This window comes from Pelmatolapia mariae, linkage group LG9 (assembly GCF_036321145.2).
Source record: "Pelmatolapia mariae isolate MD_Pm_ZW linkage group LG9, Pm_UMD_F_2, whole genome shotgun sequence".
Lineage (NCBI taxonomy): Eukaryota > Metazoa > Chordata > Actinopteri > Cichliformes > Cichlidae > Pelmatolapia > Pelmatolapia mariae.
The window spans coordinates 14967833-14986214 of NC_086235.1; the positions used below are offsets into that span (position 1 = coordinate 14967833).

General features: G+C 38.9%; 2 protein-coding genes across 2 annotated transcripts in view; both read right to left on the reverse strand.

Annotated features, from left to right (window-relative positions):
- LOC134634458 (protein disulfide-isomerase TMX3-like) overlaps nt 1–3453 on the reverse strand; it is a 35085-nt gene extending 31632 nt beyond the window's left edge. Inside the window, exons 1-3 of the mRNA XM_063483671.1 lie at nt 3359–3453; nt 3038–3095; nt 2317–2356 (exon numbers count right to left, since the gene is read on the reverse strand). Coding sequence (XP_063339741.1) covers nt 2317–2356; nt 3038–3095; nt 3359–3392 — 132 coding nt within the window. The 5' untranslated portion in view covers nt 3393–3453. The remainder of the gene's footprint in view (nt 1–2316; nt 2357–3037; nt 3096–3358) is intronic.
- A 1329-nt stretch (nt 3454–4782) lies between these two features.
- Nucleotides 4783–17211, reverse strand: pxdc1b (PX domain containing 1b). The gene is made up of 5 exons (XM_063483494.1): nt 16572–17211; nt 8334–8425; nt 8124–8241; nt 7917–8028; nt 4783–7405 (listed from the first exon to the last, which is right to left on the reverse strand). Exons 1-5 carry the CDS (start codon nt 16825–16827, stop codon nt 7282–7284), a joined length of 702 nt encoding a protein of 233 aa, XP_063339564.1. The 5' UTR covers nt 16828–17211; the 3' UTR covers nt 4783–7281.
- Nucleotides 17212–18382: the final 1171 nt, after the last annotated feature.

Consider the following 18382-nt stretch of genomic DNA (forward strand, 5'->3'; position numbering starts at 1 on the left):
CCATCAGTGTTGGAGAGATTATATGACCATTTCCAAATAATTAAAAGTGCATCATTCGACAGTGAGAACATGGAAAATTAAAGACAATTGTTAATCTTTCCAGAAGTGGACACCCCGGCAAGTTCCCCCTCAGAAAAACTGCAACAACCCCAGAGCATCTCAGACTCTACAGGCCTCGGTTAGCATGTTAGATGTTAAAGTTAACATTAGTGAACAGGCTGAAGTATGGCTAGTCGTTATACAAGCTACTGAATCAGTAAACACTGGGGTGTACCTCATTTTTCCACAAACTGCTTCTGCATGATTTTCATGATTTATTAGTAATGAAAACACTGTGTGATATGTCACGTACTGCTGTCCATCTAAGATTATATTTACCAAATTTTAAGACTTGGTAAGGAGAACATTACTTTTATTATGTCCCAATATGAAAAATGTAGAATTGACAAAGGTCTAACTTTCTTTTTGCCATGACGACACATTAGCTACCTCTAAGGGAGACTATAATCAAATGTTAAACTCTCTCTCTCTTTTTTAATATCTGTCTGTTTACTGGTAAGATTTATAATACATCAAGGGTTAATGAAGTATCCACAGATAATCCTTATGTACCCATATGTCTTCAAAATAAAAGTTGTAATGTTTTCAGCACATTTATAAAAGTATGTCACAGCAAACTATATGCAAAGGTACAGGACTTTTAATTTAATTGATTGAGGAAAGGTTGAGTTTATGTGAACAATGTAATGAAGTCTTAACAGCTTGAAAAGAAGGCCACTGGACTTCTTTTGTCAAGCTCCTGAAGCTACCATGACCTGGACAACTGAGAACCTACACAGACATAACGTAATGAAGTAAGTTTAACAGGACAAGAGAAAATAAAATACTAACATGACACACTATGCTTACCAAACAAAAAGAATAAAAGGCCATTTAGGATAACTAAAAGACAGGTACTGTAAGATGAAGTTGATGACTTCATGTGAATGAAGAAGAAAACTGTGACATTTATGTTGTCAGTGTTAGGTCATGTTAGCTTTTGACCATTTAATTTGCCTTTTTGCATCTTTTGCATGAAATACACTTCAGCAATGACTGACTTTAAGTCGGATTGTATTCCATTTCCTCACTTGGTGGAAAAAGTGCCAGACCGTCATTCCAGAGCACTCTGGCAGCACTAAACGTAGGGTTTAACAGACAGGCATGCACAAAATGACAACATGCTCATAAGAACAAAACAACCCACTAAAGGTTGCACGTCATGTCTTACTTCACCACCACAGAAGGATCTTCACACAGAGGTGAGATAGTAGCATGAGAAAGTATGATTCCCCATGCTCTTAATCATCACTTTAACCAGAGGGCCATTTGAGGTACCATTGCATTTTACAAGTTAGGCAGTTATGAAGCCGGTATGACACACCGTGTTTGTCTTCATCAGTGGACGTTAAGTATGTCTGAATTTATGAATAACAAAAAGTAGTGTATTAAAGGCTTGTTTTATCTGGTCTCATTTAGTGTTTGGTTTTTGTCTGTTTTTTAATCATCATCTCTATTGAAATGTTATTATAAGTCTATTATATTATACGTGTGACTATTATATGTCTTATGTAACTGGTTATGATTTTTTGTATACTTAAAACACTGGTTTGTATCTGCTCTCTTGTGCAAGTTAATTTTATGGCTTTTTCGGTTACACCATATTTCTCCTGTACTAATTTTACACATTGCTTTATTGTTGATTTAATGGCTAACCTAACATGTGACCATGGGAAACAGTTACAGTGGTCTTTCTCCACCGCAAGCCAAAAGGATTACAAAACAGTTAGTATGGCAGTAACAGACACAGATTCAGTGTTAAGCAGAACTTGTTGACTATTTTTAAGTAAAAGCCTTTTGCTCCAGTGATTGTCTGGTTTGTTTGAATTTCTTTTTAGGAGCTTAGTTTCCACAAATTACACAAAATTTAAGAATTTCATCAGTATAAGAAAACAACACAAAAATAAAACTAATGTCAGAATTCACCATGCAGCCCATAACACGCAGCAAAAGCAACTTTTGCTACTTTGGGTGTCGACACAAACCCTGCTTTAAAGCTCTCAGAGCCCCCCGGCTTTGCCGTGCATGCATGACTTCTCATTCACTAATCACAGGGGACTGTTTGCACGACCCCCTCCCTTATGACATCCCACCCTGACTCCCATTGCTTCCGCAAGGGATGATTCAGACAGTGGCGTGCTGGATATGAAGTAAACCATAGCTCAATGGACCCAGATTAGAGTGTGTGTTTGTGTGGGTCCATAATGTCAAACTCACATCAACCAGCCAGACGTCATTCACTCTGCTGTCTTTAAATCTATGGAAAAGAGAAAAAACATAGTTGTAACCATTCAGCTGAGACTAGACAGAAATGACAAGTTCTGACAATCAAATAAAGCACATTAAAATTAATGAATAATAAAATCAAATGAAATACCACAAAAGACTGTGAGTAAACCATATGGGTAAATCTCTTAAAGTGTCTTCTTTGGTCCCCACAGCAATCCAAAGTCATATTTAACGTAAGAATCATATTCTCGCATTTAAACTGCTGACATCTGGGGGGCTGAAAAAAATCAATTAAAGCCTGTGGCGTGCAGACTACTCTCTGCCCATTGATGAGCTAATGTTTAAATTGTCATCTGCAAAATCATGAAAAATGTTCCAATACAAAGACAGGCTTATTACACACAAGAGAGATAATCTATAGAGACTTTTCACCACAGGCATCCAATTAAAAAAAATAAACCACTGTGCAACTAGAAAGAGAGGAAATCAGGATCACCACCATGTATTTTTTTCTGCTAATGCAACCACTGCAATGTGGGCACTTTTTACCATACAGGGTTTAGAGCATTGCTAAAGTACAGGAAGTAGGAGCAGTGAGCCACTTTGCATCCACACGGAGCATGATTTCTAAACTCGGAAGTTGCCGTAGCAGGAAGCTGAATCGGTGAATCAGTGAGGGAGGAAAAGCACATAGTAGTGCATCACTTACGTGTCATCTAGGTCTTCAACAAATGCAAGCACCGCTGAACTCAGGAAAGCCGCTATAACTGTGACGGTAAAAGAAAGCACTGAAATCAGACAAGGTGTTTATCTCAATGTGAAGCTTTACAGCTTTAGGGTTTCTTTTCCTCCCCAGCATTAAACCTCATGACTGAAGCATCCCCAGCTAAAGCTGTCGCCCCTCCGGCTAATGTGCTTCAGTTTGAGCCGCATTTTCACCAACGGCAGCTGCAAGGGACTTTAAACTGATGCTGGGATAGCGTGTGTGGTCCACTGTTATTCATACAGGAAATACAAAAGCTGAACATACCTCCACAAGCCAGGGAAGCTTTTACTTCTGCCATTGCTTCGAGTGGAAACAGCAAGCAGGAAACAACCGCTAAATCGACCTCCCTCCGCGCATGCGCCGGGTTACGCAGCCTCCTGAAGGGGTTACCAAACGAAACAGTTCCTCCTTTAGCTTTTTTTTTTTTTTTTAATTTTTGTAGTTTAATTTTGTTTTAATAGTATTTTAATCACTTTTATTTTGTACCACTTACTACATTTTTACAGAAGATTTTCATCGACGTTTACGCCATGTTTACTGACTATTATTACCACTTTATGAACGTACACAAATGCAAAAATATATGTATTTATACTGTAATGATGAAACTGCAAGTCAAGGTTTGTGATGCAGGTCGTCCTAATAAACAGAGGTGAATAATTTTAAATTGAAAGACAAAGACAAATAATTAATGGATATTTATTGTGTTATGTTCAATTTGTTTTTTTATTTTTACATTCCGTTGATATAACATTTCTCCACAGTTAAATAGAATAAGAAAGATTATCTAATGAAAACAACACAAGGTACTGATGTTGGTCTTTCTGTTTGTTTGTTAGGTTTTTTTTAAGGGGGGCCTGGTTGCTGTAATTATTTACTTACTTCATCTTGCTGCTGTTTCTTATTTTACAGTTTCCCCCTTTTTTTAAATTAGCAACCTTTTAACTGTACTGAATTTTGAAGAAGCGACACTGATGATGACTACCTGTACCCACCATCAGGTGTCACTCTAAGCTAACGGGCAGCGGGCCAAGCACCTCAATGCCTGTGTACTTTCATAGAATAAAGTGGTAATATACAATAAATATCATCAATATTACGATACATCTCTCTGTCTTCACTTTTTTTGTTTGTTTTTAGTAGTATCTTAAATACATAAATATTAAAATACTACCAAACAATCACGCTGATTTATACACATTCTTTTTTTTCTTTTGTTTAACACAATATTTTAACCATGATCTTTAAAAAGACAGAGAAGAAAGACTTTTGCAGTACAGGGAGTCTTGTATCTCAATATTTTACTCAGAATAAGAGAAATTTTTCACCATAATTTGAACATACCCAAAACATATGCCAGTGATTGCCATCCAAATTTGTGCACTGCCTCCAAGATGGCTCCAGCGACTTGGAGTATTTGCTTCTGATATTCATATTTACAAATCATGATTTTCCAACCAAATATTCTCCACTTCTTTGAGTTTGTGGAGGAGTATTGTCCACTTATCACTGAATGCCTCTGAATCTCATATCCAACACTACTGATTGTAGCTACCTTGCTTCTCAAGTTACCCGTCTACGTCTGCCGTTCTATGACCCTAAGATCCAATCACTTCGTGCACAAAAGACATCACAGGACCAATTGTTTTATTGAAAACATATTTATTTGTTTGTTTTGAGAAGGTTTTTTGAATAATAATTTGCATCTAATACTGAATATCTTTAAGGTTATCAAACATGTTTGCACATAGACTTCATTTTAGAAGTTTATAATTAAGATTCATATTTACAAACCAAAGGTTCATCTCACATATGACGCACACAAGTAAATATACAATACATTACAAGGCATAGAATGGTTAGCTTCACAGAATGTGGCTGAAATTTACAAAATAAATAAGAATATTTTGTGTAACTTTATTGTCCTATTGTCTTCACTTGGTCTCTCTTCAAACCTCTGGCTGGCACACCAGGCACGTAGCTTTGTTTCAGAGTTTCACTGGCACTGGAGTACCAGTATTGTGTTGTGTTTTTCCTCATTGCATTGAGTACCATTTCAGAACTTCATATTCAAAATAAACTGAATGCCATAAGCTTGCAAAAGAGTCGTAAGGAAGGCAGAGGTCTTGCTGGATTTTTGATTATTAAATATGAACTCCTATGCTCGTTCATCAATATCAGATAATTTCTTGTAGAACAAAATCTTGGTCCAGAAATTTTAGTGGGAAATTCCAGTTTTTTCGCACCTTAGACAGAAATGCTTATGTACAAAATCAGCAAGTCATTCTTGGTAAAAAAAACAAGAAGAGAAAGCATGAAATACTTTTGTACCCTGTGAAAGAGCTGTACTTTCTCACGGGGTGAATAGCGATCATGACTGTGTTACTAAACAGATTCATGTGGAGGATCGCCATGCTGACGGCTCATGTGCCAAGTTTGTGGAGGGCTGAATGCCTTTGTATTTGGAAGGGCAGGAACCTGGACACAAGCTGTTAAGTTACATTGTAAGGCCACGGTGACTCCTGCGGTGACAAAACCGCTGAAGCAAAGACAGCTAACACAACACAAATATACATTTTTAGCATTTGGGTCACATTCAAAGCATCTGCAATGCACCGCTGAGTTCTCAGTTTCAGAAGTAAAAGTGCCCTCCTTATAGTACAAACATACAAAGGCGTGAATTTTAACCAATTGTTTGCCTTTCTTCACAACTTTTCCTATAGAAACTTGTAGTACAGCAAAGTTGTTTGTCTTCTTTACATAAAGAGAGGACTTGTTCTGGCATCACAGGCCAAGCTGTAGACTCCCACACTCAGCTGTCTGACTGAACCCGCTCATGTCATCTTACAAAAGTGACCTCAATGGAGCTTTTAAACAAAGCTTTCTTTGCCCCATTTTATCACTCATCAGAAAACAACAACAGCAATGACACGATTCAGTTTTCCACAGTTTTCCACAGGCTACACTCACTCTTGAAACCAAATTATTCCTTTATGGACAAAAAAATGAGCATTATTATGAAGCTACATGTCTAACATCACAATTCATAATTCAGACAAAACTAATACAAAAAACTTCTCATCAACATCAAACTCGGCAGCATTTATCTGAACACAAAGCAACAACATAACAACCAAACTTTGTATTTTCTTTGTATTATTTTAACTGACAGCAGTCCAAGGCCCAACTGAAACATGAAAATGAATCTCCTGCTGATGTTTATGCTGCTGGAGGATAAGATGACATAATTCTTGTTCAATTCACCACCATAATCAAAACCTCTGTGGCTCAGTCCTGGGACAAGTGTTTGCTTTGACTGGTCAAATAGGACTGAAAAAGCACTGCGCACACTTCAGTGCCTTTAATATAGCAATTGTAACAATTTGTCACAGGTAACATCTCCAAGACTAGCTAAATCCCACAATTGTCTATCATCAGAGCCATACTGTCATACCAAAGATCCTGCTGCACGACACAGCAACAAAATCTGAGTTTTCCTGTGAGTTTTAAGCTTTTACAAAAACCAGAACATCTTGCTTAATGCTGGTGGAAACTGCACCACACAAAAAAATCCTATAAAAATCTCCTTAACTGTTTTTTGTTTTTGTTTTTTTTCCTAAGTGGCATCACTTCAGGAATCAGAGAACACGATAAACCTTAAAGATCCATCTCTTAGGTCCATGAGAGAATAAAAGAAAAACAAATCTGAATGAGAACAAATCATGAATGCTTCCATAAATTACTTTTGCTTCCTAGTTTCCGCTGTTGCGTAGTCGCCACTACAATCACACTCCAGCCCACAGATTTTAGTTCTTTTAAGTGGCCAAACAGCATGTTAAAAGTGTCACTGAGGACTGAGGATCTATACTGTGTTGCTGCCTCAGGTACATCACCTGAAAGCCTTTTGAAGTGGAAAAAAAAAGTAAGGCTCTGGATGAGGCACATCGGTGACGTCACATAAAGTGGATGAAAACAAAGGCATGCTGCTGTAGCGCTCCTCTAATACTACTGTCCAAACTGTACACCCAGCCAACTCCAAAATGACCAATGCTTACTTAAAAAGTTCTTAAAGTCGCTGGAATAAGCAGCAGCTACGTGGTGTGCAGCATTGCATAGTTGAGTTCCACTGAGGACTACATATTACAGCGTGACAAGCCATCATCGACAAGCATCTGGTAGATCAATGCTCATTCCAGGATGTCTGTTTCAAATGGGACCAGATGGTAGTAGGAGAGGTTGGTGACATATGCTTCTGTTTCTTCATCACACACATCTGTTTCCAATGGCAAAAACTCTGTTCCATCTTCATACCTGGCAATAAAACGAAAGACATACTGGGTTAACCCAGGCCTGTGTAGTTTACCCCAGGAATCAAAGGTGTGATGTAAGTCTCAACATCAAAACACTGACAAAACCTTAGAGCTGTGCTGCCATTTATGGGTGATTTACATTGTTTCTGTGTTTCTGTGAAGTACCGAGAGGAATGTGTTCCTCTTTTGCTTTCTACACACACCCAGGGAAGGAAGAGCTGCACAGACACACTTCCTGTGCTATGTGAACCGGGTGGAGGGTCCTGGGGTAGGTTCACATTCTAGGACCTCTTTACTCACCAAAGCATTTATTGTATACACTCAAAGGCAAGCATGGAAATCCTCACATTTGTGAGAAAGCAAGTAGGTAGTTTCTTACTCTGAAGTGGCCTTCAATCCTGCAACTGTGTTAAACTCACTCTGGCCCTTAATGTGATTTTAAACATAGTTTTCTTGCTCAGTAACATGTGCAAAGGCAGATATAATAATGACTGAGCGATCCTTATACTCACGTATGTTCTACAGAGTCGGTCGATGAAGGTCTCTCTTTTTCTTCGGGGATACTGTGATCAAACACGATGGTTTCTGTGTTGGCCAGACAAAATCCATTGGACCGCATGATTTCTGCAAAATACAGAGAGGAATATTACATCATCCTTAAAGAAATCATGAAAAATAATTTAAATGTAGTTATATTCACATTAAATAAGTATATGTACCTGATATCTTGATTGGACTGTCAAAGCATGGCTGGATTCTGTGGACTTTGTCATTCCTTAGCACCTGATCCAGGGGCGACCGCTCAAAGAAAGTCAGCATCACCTCTGATCTGGAATACTAAAGAAAGAGGTTTTTGAGTACAGAGCTTATGTTCTCATGTAAGAAGCTTTTATAAGTCTATATGACATGCCATCAGATGAAATACCAACCTTGCATGGCATGTTGATTGCATTCTTCAGTAGCCTTTCCACTTCGTTTAACTTCTCCTCGATGTCGGTCGCTTCTTTGATTTTCACCAGCCCTGAAAGAAACAAAAAGAACTCTAAATGATTGCGGTACGCTGGATTTGGTTGCTAATTTGAATTCCTGTCAGTGAAATAAAACTCTATTAACTTGATTCCTTCGATTTAAAACCATCCACTGGATCTCCATGAAGTGTTTTACATCTGTTCATGTCACAGGCCGCTGAGGCAGCCCGTGTGTGGGTTACTGTTGAGGACCCAGGAGCAGACAGAGGCGAGGGGATGAAACTTGAAAGCCCCAAAACAGACCTTTATTTTACTATCTGCTGGTGACTTCATGAAAACTAGGAGAACTAAGTACAACAGCTTTAACTGAGAAAACACTGTGTCAAATAAGACCTAGAACTATGACTTAAACTGTAAGAATAAACTATGATCAGACATGGGGTGAGAAACACAGGAAGACTGAGGACTTAAATACACACATGAGGTGATCAGGAGAAGTGGAGACACATGAGGACACAGCTGACTCAAATGAAACATAATGACAACACAGAGGAGAGTAACACTGGACACACTAACATGAGACACGGACCTTCAAAGTAAAACAGGAAACATGACAGGCACAGACTAGACACTGAACTAAACCTAAGAACAAACTATTAACCAGAATAACACCGAAACTTAGGATTCTAATATTCAAAACAGGACAACTAAAGAATCAGAAAACAAACCATAATATAGAAAAAACACCAAAATACAAGAAACTGAAAATTCTGGGTCAAAATGACGCAGAGCCATGACAGTTCAAGAGCCCTGGATGATAAATAGTCTTGCTTTTAGCCTTTGAGCTTCCTTTGGGGTCAAACATTTTCCTTAAAATCATTGCATTATTATGACCTATTCAATGTTACTCACTTCACCTGTCAGTCTTTTTAATGTTGTAAAAAGTGTAGCGTAACAACTCTAGGACAAAGTGAAATTTGACGCAGCGGTGCCTTTAGAATAGATGTTTTTGGTGAGCCCTTATCATTTAGCACCAGCAAGAGGTTAAGATTTAAAAACTACTCCAGTTTATATTAATACAAACACTGGTATTCACTGACTTTGTGTTTAGACCTCATTAGATATATATGATAATGTAAAATGACATTGAGAATTATACAAGCTATGAATAAGCAGTTTGGTATTATCATCAACTCTTAAATATAGAGACTGATGTACAAAGAAACTTTCCCTCCATGAAAAGGCCAAGTGTAACTATTTCTGCACCTAGAAAATGAAAGAGGGCAATCTCTACGACCTTTACAGCCATCACTGTGTTAGCTTTCTGTAGGTCAAAACACAAAAGCCAGACAGATTTTAATTCATCCCAACTCTTGAAAAAGACTGGCTCAAATGCAAGAGTCCTTTTTATTTCGGTAACCTTTTTCCTCACAATGCCCCATGATATTTACCTCTCGTAGGAGGAGAGAAAAACAGACCACATACCATTGTCCTTAGAGCAAGAGCACGGTGCACACTAACACTGTAAAACTGCCACCGCAATTGCTGGCATTTGTATAACAGCAGTAATAACAGAGGAAAGTAATAATAGGTGGTGGAGTGGCTGCAGAACAATGTCTGTGATAGTACGCTAATCCTGCATAAAACTAGGAATGCAATTTAAGAGGCAGTGGGAGCGTAAAATCAGCACATTTGGTAATAGAAGGCTACCGCCACTATGAGTGAGCAAGTCAGCAGAGCATCATTTACAGCCAGCCTGCTGACAAAGGGATGTGGTGAGGAGAATAATGATGAAGACTGCAGCCACAGGGATGTGGCTCTGTCTGAACTGACTGGGACAGATGAAATGTAGTCATACAGTGGTTACATGGAAGCACTGAGTAAGAGGACCTCTATGCACACTCACAGGCTCATCCATTTATAATGGCCCACAGTGATGACATCATATCCTGGGGGATGTGAAGAGTGATTTGGCAGTTGAATCATGACTAGGTGCCCAATCTGAAGCTTGTGTTGTGCCCTCCTTCTGTTTAACTTGCAAAGTCCTTTCGATATCTGTTTGCCAGAGCGCGGTGCAAGAACAGATACGAGTTTTAGGCAAAGGATGTCAAACTCATTTTATATCGTACATCCCACTTTGATCCTAAGTAGTGAAACTCCTGTTTCTGTTAGTGTAAAGAAGCTTAATTACACATTTATTCTCTGAAATATCTCAATGTAAGGAAGTGAAGTACAATTTCAATCCTACGTCTCAATTCTTCTTCGTGATAAAGAAATGCAAACAAAATCTGTCAGCATCTTCGGGCTTAAATTGTAAGAAATAAATGTGCAATAATACAGAAAAAATTCTGGCAGTGCATTGCCCAGCCTGACTTGTGATTATATAACAGAAAGTTTTTGTTCATTCACAGAAAGTTTTTTTAAACTAAAACAGAAATTTCTGTTGTAAATAGACACATCGGCCATTTAATTGTTTCTCACTTAATTACATTGGTATGGTATGAATGGCCATAGGGGTGGGCTTTTTAAGTAGGAAAAGCTGTAAAATGTATGAAAATATTGTTAAAAGTCCAAAATCTATGCCCTCCTTCACATTTTAGTTCACTAATTTTCTTCATAGTTTTCTTCAACGATCTTTTTTGTTCTTGATAAAAACAAGACGATACCTAAATAAGTACTAATGCACAAGGAAAAAGCAATAACGAAGTTTATCTATACTTTTGTCGAATAAAAAGAAGAAAAAAATGTTCAAGAGAGACAAGATCCAACCAGAACTAATTAAGATGTGTAGAAAGGCGGGACGAGTTTGGAAGTGGTTCAATCAGAAGTAAACTCCTTATGCAGTTAGGTTAGACATGCACAATTTGATCTGGCCCCGGGAAACAGGGTGGGAACAGGGGTTCAGCTAACTCCCGTGCTCCCTGTTTTTCGTGAAAACGTGACAAAATGTCAACGTTAAAAGTAGACAAATGGACATATTACAAATTTAGATGCCTAAATTAGGACAAAAACGAATTCACATTTTAGTCAAAAGTCTGTGATTAAAATAAATCAAAATTTACTGTCAAAATGAACACTGCTGTCTTTCACAGGCTGATTCTGGTCTCCGGGCCTTATGTTTGACACCCGTGTTTTAGGTACTTTAAGATGTTTTACTACTATAGCTAGTGATAGGTTTGTGTCAATATTCAGTGTTGTAAACATGCAAAAATTAGATAAATGTGTTACAGATTGGTCCACTCGACCAGAACAATCCGGGAGTAGTGTCAGTAAATAAAAGCAGCTGTATGGAGAGTAAGTAAAAATTGTTTAAAATATGTAGCTGAAGTCAGAAAATAACCTCTTGGATAAAACAAGACAAGCCTCACAACGTTTGAAATGAGTCTGTAAGTTCATTAGGTTGTGTTACAGTTGTTCATATTAATTCAAAACCTCGGGAGGTTTCATGTGTGAGTCAGCGGTCAGCAGTTAACATCTTAAACGGAAACAAAGCCTGGAAGACAACGTCACTGCGGAGACTTCAAACCACACCCTGTCTTGTTAGTTGTTATCCTCGGGGACAGATTTCAAAGTTTGTGTCCACTGATGTAGTGCAGTAATATTATAAATTAAATGAAAAGAAGTACACTTTATTGCATGCATGCACGCAGTCCATCGAGGAATGAATTATGAGGAATAAATCATAAGCATTTAATCTTAGAGATTTGGAGCAATCAAGCTCACAAATTGCTGTTCTTTTCTTCAGAGTCTGATCTTGGCTGTGTCTTTGCACATAAATATTTTCAAAGTGGGAACTAGAGAACATCTTGGGTAGGGGTGACAACGATGGGACGTTTTTCACTGCATAATCTGGAAGACTGCGTATAACACCAAGACTCAAACGTGTGTGATGTGCCAAAGAGAAGTGTGTGCGTGTTTCTGCCAGTTGTGCAAGTTGTAACCACTGTTAATCTGGTGTGTGTAGCTTGATTATGTGTCTAATTAGAGAGTGCAAATTTCAGCACGTAACTGCTGCCATCAGTTGGCTTCATACGGTGTTAATCAGTCATAAGGCCCAATGTCGTGTAAGCATGTTATTGTAGATGACAAATACTGATTAATGTTTATTTTAATCACACAGGAAAAACTTTTGGATGAGAAAAAATATTAATTAAAGAAAGTTTGGGGATTTTTCGGGAGCGGATTTCATGCCATACTTCCACTAATTAGCTTTGGAAATCACTCTAACACATCAATCTTTACACCAATATTAGAGTGCTTCACTAGATTACTGACATGTGTCTCGTGAGTGTAACCCAGGATGTCTAATTTTCTGTGTTGGCTAGAATTACATGGTTGTAAACTGATTTTTCTGCTTGGACTTTCTGGTTACAGTGGTCCATGCACTATAAATAATTAAACAACACTGTCATTGGTGGTATAGAGCAAATTATTCTACAGTGAAACTATTTTCACTTTACCCTACAGTGACCTCACAGCCAGCCATTTTGGCTCTTTTTAGTTGTCTCTTAGTAGCTTTCACTTTTGATTACTGTACTTCTATTTTTAAGAAGAACATGTGACTGTGTTGCTTTACCTGGGGCTGCTAGGTAGTAAAATGTGATCAGTAATCAGTACCACTAATTTTAGTCATTATAAAGGTAGCTTATTATAGAATGCCCTGGTGACAAGAAGCTCTGTAATATTACAAAAAAATAGAAGCATGTGTATAACAGGAACTCAGCTGTCCCCACGTCTTCCTCATGCACATTATCTAGTCATCCTATGTTGTAAGAGCCACATTTCACAGTTATCTTCTGCAGGGATCTGATACACTGCAGTCAGCAGCACAGTACTTAATCATTCAACCACTAACATGCTACAGTTTGTCAACACATTATTCCTGGATGCTTCAGTCATCAAGCCCCAGCCATGGTCAGAAAGAGAATGTTACTTTTATTAGTAAGAAGTTGCACTAAGTTGTTGCTGCAGGCCATTTTAATCTTTACACATGCACACTATATTTCCTGTAAAATCTCTATTTGCAGCCGCTACGTCTATGCTGCCATTTGTTTGGTTTCACAAAGTAGCTGCTTTGTGAAAAGCTGAAATGGTTCAGCTTGATTCAGCTGTCGTTAAGCTGGAAGTTAAAGGAAGACTTTGGCATTTCGAGGAATTTAGTTTCTTGAGTTATGCTTGATGTTGATAGTGTTGCACGTCCACAAAGCTCACCTGCCCCTCTGAGATCATTGATAAATGCAGCAATGTTGTTTTGTATTGATTTTTCTTGATTAGATTAAACAACTATGTTAAATAGCGACCTTTACAGATGACATGAGGGTGGATAGTGTACCTTTGAAAGGTGCTAGGTTAGGTGAATTCTCCTGTTTGTAGCCATTCTGAGCACATTAATGATCAAATTGCCTATTTTCTTCAGTCTCATCTCTCATCTAATGCAAATTTTAAACAGACAATGCATGCACATCCCATTTTAAATGTCGAATTGCATGAAAATGATGTGCACATATTCCTTTTTTTATTATACAGTGCATTATATGTAGTCTGCCAATTTAATAGCCTCTCCACAGTGTCAAAGTGTCACCTTCACTGCCTACAACAGAGTAAAAATTGAGGTTGTATTATATTGTTTAGCATTCATATATTACTGTAAAAAAAATCCTAAAATAGAAAAACTGCTTCAGTAGGCAACAGAAGCTGACAGTTTGTAAGAGTGATTTCGACGCTGTCTGCGTCTACATTCCTTGATCATATCTAACTCACATGGAATGTGAGCAATCGCTCGCTGCCTGTATGCTCATGGGGTCACATGTAAGGTAAGTGTGATGAGGCCCTGGCAGACCAGCGGTACTAAATATGGGAAGTCCACTCCTCCGCAGTCGCCCTCTTTCTCATCATGACATAAGTCTGAAAAGCTCTGCACGCCTTCCTTGTTGCCTAGACGCAGCACAGAAACAGGAAAACATGACCAGAGCCAGAAATTGTGGCAAAGTGGACTGAGAAAGGGCAGACCTATGTTTTTTTTTTCTCAGGATCTTCAATCAGGGCAGCAATTAGATGGGATGCAAAGGAAATATTAAAAAGGGACAGGAATTCAGGAAATCCTCAATTTTTTTAACCCTGTGGCTCACAATCCGTCAATGAAATGCTCAGACCAGTTTCAAACACTAAAATGGTCTTGATGTCTCCTTCAGCTTCATTTATCATTGAGCTATAATCAGCATATGAGAGTGACAGACGGAATAAAGAAGTGAAAAGTGAGTCATGAGATCAAAAACGTCTCGTCCCAAAATGCATTCCACACTGCACTGGCTGAGGCGAAGCAGCTAGCTGTCAACAACTCTGTCAGCTATTTTAGTGCCTGAGCAGGAAGCCAGCCTTTCCAGTCTCAGCTAAAGCGATGTCTCCAAAACAGTGGTATAAGCTCAGCAAGTAGACACAAAAGCAAAGTGCCAAGGAGATTTGGGGGGTGGGAATCATCTCTCACACAGGAGAGGCTGGGAGCTTTGCCAAATTTGTGACAGTTGTGGGGTATCCAAATCCTGAATGCTGGAGGTTCACACATAGTATACCAAAAGACTGCCCTCTGCAAAGCACTGCCTTATATTTTACTGTTTAAATCACCTGATATCAGTAGCACAAAATCTTTCACATTCAGTTTTGGACTAACGTTTTAGTTATATTTACTCAAAATTAAGTGAAGTAAACCAGGACCACTGTAATTTAAAAAAACAACAACAACAACAACAACATGTTATTTCTGCAGTAATTTGTGGCTGGATGGCTCTCCCGCACTTCCATTTTTAAAAAAAAAAATAGAAAGTGGAAAAGAGTGCGGGAAAACCACTAAAAAGACCCCTAGATTAAGCCAAACACAGGTGGTTGAAAGTGACTGTGAAAGGCAAATATTGCAACATGGTCAAAGACAACCTAAATAGTATGCTTTGGTTGGATGCTCAGACACAGTAAAGCCAAGCTTTAACTTGAATACCCCGCTTGCTTTTGAAGGAAAAACCTTCACTTTCATATCTTTAAAAGAATCACCAAATTTGGAGACATGTGGTGGCAAAATAGTGTGTCAAATAACTGTGATGTTAACCTAAAACGCTACCGTCTGGACTAACTGTTTATATCTCAACAAGTTTATATTTCAGCACCCATCTTCTGCAAAACTGTGTAGTTTTATCCCTCATAATAAAAATATGCATAAGCAATAGAAATATTTTTGCCGTGGCCTTTGATCAAAGTTTTAAGCTACCAGAAAAGACTTGCTCCAGCAGCAAGCTTGTGATGTAAGATGTAAAGAACAGATTTCCACACTGAAAGTCTGCGTTGGTACTTAAGGATCCCCATAGGGAATCCAGCTCCCACAGAGTCATGGCAACAAATCTTACACATAGTGTGCCCAGTCTTTTAGGTCCTAAATATTGTCATAGATTAGAAACATGCTGTCAGCACAGACTATGTGATAGTTCTATTGATGTGACATCCTAAAGAGCACAATGTTAATTATTAACCTCCCAGGCTCTGAAGCAGCAGCATTTCAAATTAGAACCAAGCCTTTGCTGATTAAGCTCAATATTTTTCTTCGTGTATTCTGCTTTGTTAATCACCAGCACTTTAATAAGCCCTATGGTTCAATGGATCATTTGCGTTACATTGGATCTGACTGCAATGCACAAAAATGCACAAAGACAACAACTTCTGTACTATCTCTTGCAAAATGTAAACAGGAATATAATCTTCTGCTGGAGGATTTCCTTTAGGGAGTCCACCGCAAACTCCAAGACAAACTTTTCAATTAGTTAAAAAAGTGGTCAGTGCTGATTTAGTTCGAGGTAGCTTCATATTGCTGAAAAATGCTGAAAAGTCTGGTAAATAGTAGAAAACTGAGCTTCAATTATTTGACTTCAATTACATAGAAATGCCATCTGCATGTTTAATTGCCTGAAATGCCAAAATTAGTTTGTTTTCTTTGTTTCGGGACTTCAGAGTAAATATTTCTCTTCTGGAATTTGAAACTCTTAGTGCTAAAGAGGACAGGGTGGCCAACTTACTTCCTACACTTACAGTATAAATGCAATAGCTACGCTCTTGAACGGGAATATAATAATAGAAATGAGTTATTTCTGATACTGCTCTATCATCACTTCCTGCCTTGTAGATTAGTAACTGTCACATGTTATCCGCTATCACACCAACCTTCTATCAGTGGAGATTTGGACAGATCTCGTCTGTCCTCCGGAAAAGACTCCACCAGTCTCTTAAACAGCCGCCCGAGATCAGAGTAACTCCGATGCAAGTATAAAATGTTCCTGTCAGACCACTCGGTCCTGATCTCGAAAAACTCCTCTTCCTCTCCGCTCTGACTGATAATAAGTCTCCGGATCCCGTTAACCCAGCAGTCCCGGACGAACATGTTGACCAGGGACGTCCCTTCAAACACAGCCGATGCCATTCCTCCAAGCCGTCAGTCCAGCATGCTGCGGCGGGCCCGGTGAACAGCAGAATGAGGAGGTGTTCGCGATGATAATGTCAAATAAATAAACAAATAAAAGAAGGCAAGGCAACTTTGGTAACTTTTCGACCAGCCCCTCTGTCTGAGCGGCACAGTCTGAGCGGCAGCTGAGTGTGAGCGAGAGGAGGATGATGGCTCAGCCCATCACAGGCGTAATCTCAAACGTGGCATGACTTAGAAAAAAAATAGACTTTAGAGCCAGAGATAACGCCCCTGCAAAACTGATTTGGTAATACTGATCCAACTGCAGTTTTTTTCGTCAATTATTGACAAAAAAAAAAGAGAGAAAAGAAGATCCAACACTAAATCCACACCTCTCAAAATAAGACACTGCTCCCTCCCTCTTTGCGCTTCCAGAGCATTTAACCTCACACTTGGATCAGCAGTTGCTTTTCTTTCAGCACAGTTTCCTCCCCTCTCCTTCCTCCTTTCTTCCTTCCTCCCTCCTTGACAACAGGCTATTATTATGCAGGGAATGCAAAGGGCTGTGAGGACAAAACTGTCCATCTCCTTGTGTATAATCGGGATTGACAGGTTCAGTCATTCATTTTCTTTTGCACACTGTCAACTAGTTATTGGTGACCCTGCATGTGAGGCCGCTGCTGTGTATTTCCATAAAAATCAGCACTCCTAATCTTGAAATGAGATGTTTGGAATGAACCACAGGGAGAAAAATGCCCAGAAAGGAGTCCAAAAACAACTTTTGAATGGACTAAAGGTCCTAGTTCTTGGCAGTGAGAAACTTTTTGTGTGTTTTCTTGCAGTTGTTTGTGTGTCTTTGTGGTCTTTGCATCTCCATGGGGTCCTGTTGTGGCTTTGGGGAACTGGTTTGTATTTCTGTGGTCATTTTGCATCTGTCTGCAAAAAGTTTGTGTCTCTTTTGATTTTACGCTCCTCTCTGCAGTCATTTGATTACATTACATGGAGAACAAGCCCTTACTGTCTGAATCTAGTGAAGCAGGCAGAAACACAGGAGGCCAATGAAATTGTGCTTCTCCAAGATTCTTCATTTCAAACTATTTTATAACTCCCGTCTTCACAAAGTACTGGTATTTTTTGCCAATATGTAGCCACAGCAAAATGATGCGCTGCTCCATGATGCTGATCTTGGGAGAGAATAACCTAAAGAGAGACGATTTTCTCTGCATTGCCCACTGATGTTTAGCTGAGTGGCGAGACTGGTTAAAGAGGCTTTGCAGGAAGTCAAAAAGTGGCGAATCAGCTATACTAAAAGACAGTGGGGGAAAGGACTGTCTGCAAACACTTCTGGTAAGCAATTCATAAAAATTCCACGCAGGAAATAGCATGTTAATTGCTGGTGAAAGCAAGCTGTAAAACACCCCTTACAGTACAGGAACACAATTGCACCTGCACACGTAACAGGAATCGTTACAGAAAAACGAGAATTGTTCTGTTGAGATTGGTGAAAGAAATTCTGAGACGCGTAATGTGCACACTACGTTTTATGAGACTGAGCAGATGGTTGGTGCAGAGT

Coding starts and splice junctions, on each gene's coding strand:
- pxdc1b (XM_063483494.1), bottom strand. CDS start 16,827: ATGGCATCGGCTGTGTTTGAAGGGACGTCCCTGGTCAACATGTTCGTC. Junction 8,242..8,333: donor CAATCAACATGCCATGCAAG/GTTGGTATTTCA, acceptor CTCTTTCTTTAG/TATTCCAGATCAGAGGTGAT. Junction 7,406..7,916: donor ACCGACTCTGTAGAACATAC/GTGAGTATAAGG, acceptor TTTTATTGCCAG/GTATGAAGATGGAACAGAGT.